This window comes from Rhinatrema bivittatum, chromosome 11 (assembly GCF_901001135.1).
Source record: "Rhinatrema bivittatum chromosome 11, aRhiBiv1.1, whole genome shotgun sequence".
Lineage (NCBI taxonomy): Eukaryota > Metazoa > Chordata > Amphibia > Gymnophiona > Rhinatrematidae > Rhinatrema > Rhinatrema bivittatum.
In genome coordinates this window covers 50,579,779-50,584,267 of record NC_042625.1, presented here as the reverse complement: position 1 = coordinate 50,584,267, position 4,489 = coordinate 50,579,779, and the positions used below count along the sequence as shown (strand labels likewise).

The 4,489-nt window shown below is 42.2% G+C and overlaps 1 protein-coding gene across 1 annotated transcript; it reads left to right on the top strand.

The window, feature by feature from the left end:
- The first annotated feature begins 632 nt into the window (after positions 1–632).
- On the top strand, positions 633–3,629 carry CHCHD10 (coiled-coil-helix-coiled-coil-helix domain containing 10). The gene is made up of 4 exons (XM_029619064.1): positions 633–695; positions 2,682–2,903; positions 3,029–3,185; positions 3,399–3,629. Exons 1-4 carry the CDS (start codon positions 633–635, stop codon positions 3,416–3,418), a joined length of 462 nt encoding a protein of 153 aa, XP_029474924.1. The 3' UTR covers positions 3,419–3,629.
- The last annotated feature ends 860 nt before the right edge of the window (positions 3,630–4,489 follow it).

Here is a 4,489-nt window from a genome sequence, read left to right as displayed (position 1 = left end):
AACTCAGGCATAGGGAAACACAAGGCCAGAAGTATTATTGTTTATTTTATATACAAGCATTCAATAAACACCATTATGGTGGTTAACAAAAAAAATGAATAATTGTAAAAAAATAAAAATTAAACTATTTAAATATACAATTCTAAATTTTAACAAAAATAAACAAATTCCCAGCATAATAAAAATAAAATACTATTTAAATACAAAATCTGATTAAAAACCATGCCTTTAGATTTTTACAAAATTTAAGATATTTCTCACATTTACCTACAATAAGGTCACAATTAGATAAAAATGGGGCAAAGTAGCTAAAAGTTGTGTGAGCTATGAGGAGGAGGAACCACAAACTGACCCTGTCAGCCAAATATTGAGGAAAACCTTGAAGCAGGATTGTATAGACTAAGATCAGGATCTTACAGCTATAGGAAGCCAATGTAGCTTAATCAGAAGTAGGAAAACCAAATCAATTTTTTTTGGCCCAGAAAATCAATTTGACTGTTGATTTCTGGACTGTCTGCTGTATGCAAATATTATAGTAGTTGAGCTATGAAATAAAACATGAACTAAGGACTCTAGATCTTTCTTATCAAGAAAAGACCTTAGTTGATGTTAAAAGTGTAAATAATAGAAGCATGATTGCAGCACAGCTGATTACTGAGAACTCATGTCTAAAGTCCGGTTTGAATCCTCAAACAGTAATCTCACTTTTTGGACAGAAGGAAATACATTTAGCATTCCATTTGCTCTTCCAACCCAAAAGATCTCTTTGTTTTAGCCAGATTAAGCATAATTTTGTGTTTTTTCAGCCAATTAGCAACCAATTAGAAATATGTAAATCAGACCAGTCAATTGTGCCTAAAGACTCAGTAAAAGCTACAGTTTGCACATCATCCATATAGATCTAGCAACTAAAATCTAAATCCTGAATCAGGGCAGCTAAGGGTAATAAATACAGATTCAAAAGGCCTGGAGCTAGTATTAAACCCTGTGAATACCACAGGTCAGAGCCTTCCGAACAGAAGTAACATGCTCCCTCCCAGGTGACCATAAAAGATCTGTCAGACAAGTAGGACTGCAACCATTTTAGCACAGTTTGCTTATTTAGCCAGTGCATTAACAAAAAGTAATTTATAGTATCAAATGCAGAACTCGTATTAAAGGGAACAATAAGAGTTTCCTTCCCAGAGTCAGCCTTCACTTAGATTTTATTAGCTAAAGCCACTTTAGAGATCTCAGTATTGAAAGCAGGATTGCCATGGATGAAAAACATGCGTTTTAGTTAGAAAGTCATAAAGTTGATAATATACAACTTTTTCAATGAGTTTAGCCAAAAATAGCAAATTAGAAACTGGCTGAAAGTAGGAAGCATTAAAAGCATCCAGGCTCCCTTTTTTAAAACAGGCAAAATCAAAGTTGCTTTCAGTGCAGAGGACAAAGAATCTTAGTCCAAACTTGCATTTACAATTTATGCCAAAAACAGAGCAAGGTCCTACTGAAGAAGCTTTCCCAAATATATTGGAAAAGGACCAAAATTGGAGGAAGAGGAGCACATAGTCTGTAAAAATGTTTGAGTGCGCATTGTGGTGACTTTGTTGAAGCAGCACAAGGATAATGACTTTTCAGTAAAAGGAACAAAAGTATCAGGAGGAAAACCTGTCCAAACTAGCGGGCCGATACAGTAGCCGCGCACAGGCCACTCTCCTGTGCGCGCGATTCAGTATTTTAATTTATTTTAATTAGGGCCGGCGGTAAAAAGAGGTGCTAAGGACACTAGCGCGTCCCTAGCACCTCTTTTTTGACAGGAGCGGCGGCTGTCAGTTGGTTTGACAGCCGACGTTCAATTTTGCCGGCGTCAGTTCTCGAGCCCGCTGACAGCCATGGGTTTGGAAACCAGACGCCGGCAAAATTGAGCGTCCGGTTTACGAGCCGCGGGCCTATTTCAAATTTTTTTTTCTATTTTTTTTACTTTTTTTAACTTTCGGGACCTCCGACTTAATACCGCCATGATATTAAGTCGGAGGGTGCACAGAAAAGCAGTTTTTACTGCTTTTCTGTGCACTTTCCCGGTGCCCGGAGAAATTAGCGCCTACCTTTGGGTAGGTGCTAATTTCTGAAAGTAAAATGTGCGGCTTGGCTGCACATTTTCCTTTCTGTATCGCGCGGGAATACCTAATAGGGCCATCAACATGCATTTGCATGTTGCAGGCGCTATTAGGTTCGGGCGGGTTGGACGCGCGTTTTGGACGCACTATTACCCCTTACTGAATAAGGGGTAAAGCTAGCACGTGCAGAACGCGCATCCAGTATCGGCCCGTAGGTTAGGAGGAAAATCTTTTTGAAAAGACTCAGTTGTAGTCTCAAAAACTGTCCTGCAGCCAAGGCACCTGTATCTACCAAGGGAAGTCAGAAATTGAAAAAGTTCACCCTGTTTGTATAGTACATCTGGTCCAGCGTGGCAGAGGGAGTCTTGAATTCAAGTTATACAGCTCATATTGACTCAAATCCAGTGATTTAAGGACTATATTACTATGTTTATTTGATTTATGCTGCCAAGAGCTGGTGATAGTGTGGATTATATATTTTTTTAAATAAATAAATATGTTTCTTTCAGATTCTTCCATCCATCAGATATGAGTGCAGCATGAATTGTCTTACACTGTTCTTTCCTTTCCTTCCTCCAGCCCACCTGCATCCATGCGCCTCCACCAGCTCACCCTCCTGCTTCAGCAGCCAGCATGGCCCCAGCTCAGCCCCAGCAACCTGGGCTGATGGCTCAGATGGCCACCACAGCTGCAGGGGTGGCTGTCGGGTCTGCGGTGGGCCATGTGCTTGGCAGCGCCATCACAGGAACCTTCAGTGGAGGTGACAACTCTGAGGCAGCCAAGCCAACAAGTTCAGTCCCGGTAGGTGGAATCTCTGTGCCAAGACCCAAAACAGGTGCCGGGATACACAAGATCCCATGGAGTCAGCCTTGCCCTCCTGCTCATCCCCAGAACCGTTCATCTTCTCTTCCTTCTGTCTGTTTCAGGAGCCTCCGAAGCAGCCTTCTTACCAGCAACAGCAGCAACAGTTTGGGCCCTGCTACTATGAGCTGAAACAGTTCCTGGAATGTGCCAGCAACCAGAGCGACCTGACCTTGTGTGAGGGCTTTAATGAGGCCCTGAAACAGTGCAAATATCACCATGGTGAGTCTTGCAGCTACTCAGCCCTGTAGGGGGAGTTGGTAGTCACCGATTTATTAGAAAAATGAGTCCTGGGCTAGCTTCATGGCTAGTGCTGTGCACTAACAAGTGGTGCTGGGCATGGAGTCCTCATTACTAATAATGTACAGAGGCTGGAAGTCCTTTTTATGTCTGTGCACGGTTGTGTCTGATGGAGTTTGATCATTTTTATCTTAGGTGTCTCGTCGTTGTTGTGAAGATGATCAAGAGGATCTGAATACGTTAATGGATTCATGAGTGCAGGAGGATGAGAAACTGAGCTCCCCCCATCTCTGGTGCCTACTATAAGCTGAAGAAATAGTCAGAAAACATTGGGTGTTGCTGTTATTGCACCCCTTCACAAGCATTTGCTTTGACATGAAAATATGTGAAATAAACTGAAAATAGACTTTATGTTCTTCAGATTTACCTTTGTCCTACTTTTTCTTTCTTATATAGAATTTAACTTTTAAAAATGTTCCCCGCGGCAGGACACTCCTTGGGGGATTGCACTGCACCCATCAGCTGTCTATCAGCCCCAGTCACTTCCCGCGAGGTGGCTAGCACATTAATAATTTCAGGGGCCAATAATCATTTCCAAGCCCCGTGTTTCAAGGGGTCCTAGGATGACTTGTACCTGATGCACAGTGTAGAAGCAGGACGAGCCTTCAGGAGGCGGATCCTCTCAGTCTCCCTGCACTATGATAAGACTGTCCTGGGTGGGCATCTCTGCATTTCTGTGGCTCTATACCCATTGATGCCTTCCATAAAATGTACATTTTATACTGTTTAGGTGGGGTAAAATGTACTGCAAAGCACCAACATCATGGCTTAAATAAGAGCCACTTCCATACTGAATGCAAATGGATAGGCAATGATTTATCCAGCTGGAAGACAAGCCTTAAAAGAAGGGAATGTTGGCAACCCCAGTATACAATAAAGTAGATTTAGTTCTGCATTCAGATTTCACCCATCATCCTTTTACAAAGCACCCAGAATGGGTACAGAGCAATCAGTAAAAATACCATCCAATAATAACTCAATAAGACACAACAACCAATCCTCCACAAATGCGCAAATGGATCTCAGGCCGTCCCATTAAACTATTCCTAATACCACCAAAAGGGAGCATTATCCAGCCAAAGGGCCAATGGAATCCCAAAATGCTCTCCCTCCTCTGCCCTGCAATCCTGACCTCCAAACCCCAGCCCACAACTTCCAAACTGGTCCTCACAAAGAAACTTTCCAAAATGAGTCTCGCAATGGGGAGGCCACACCCTATTATCACA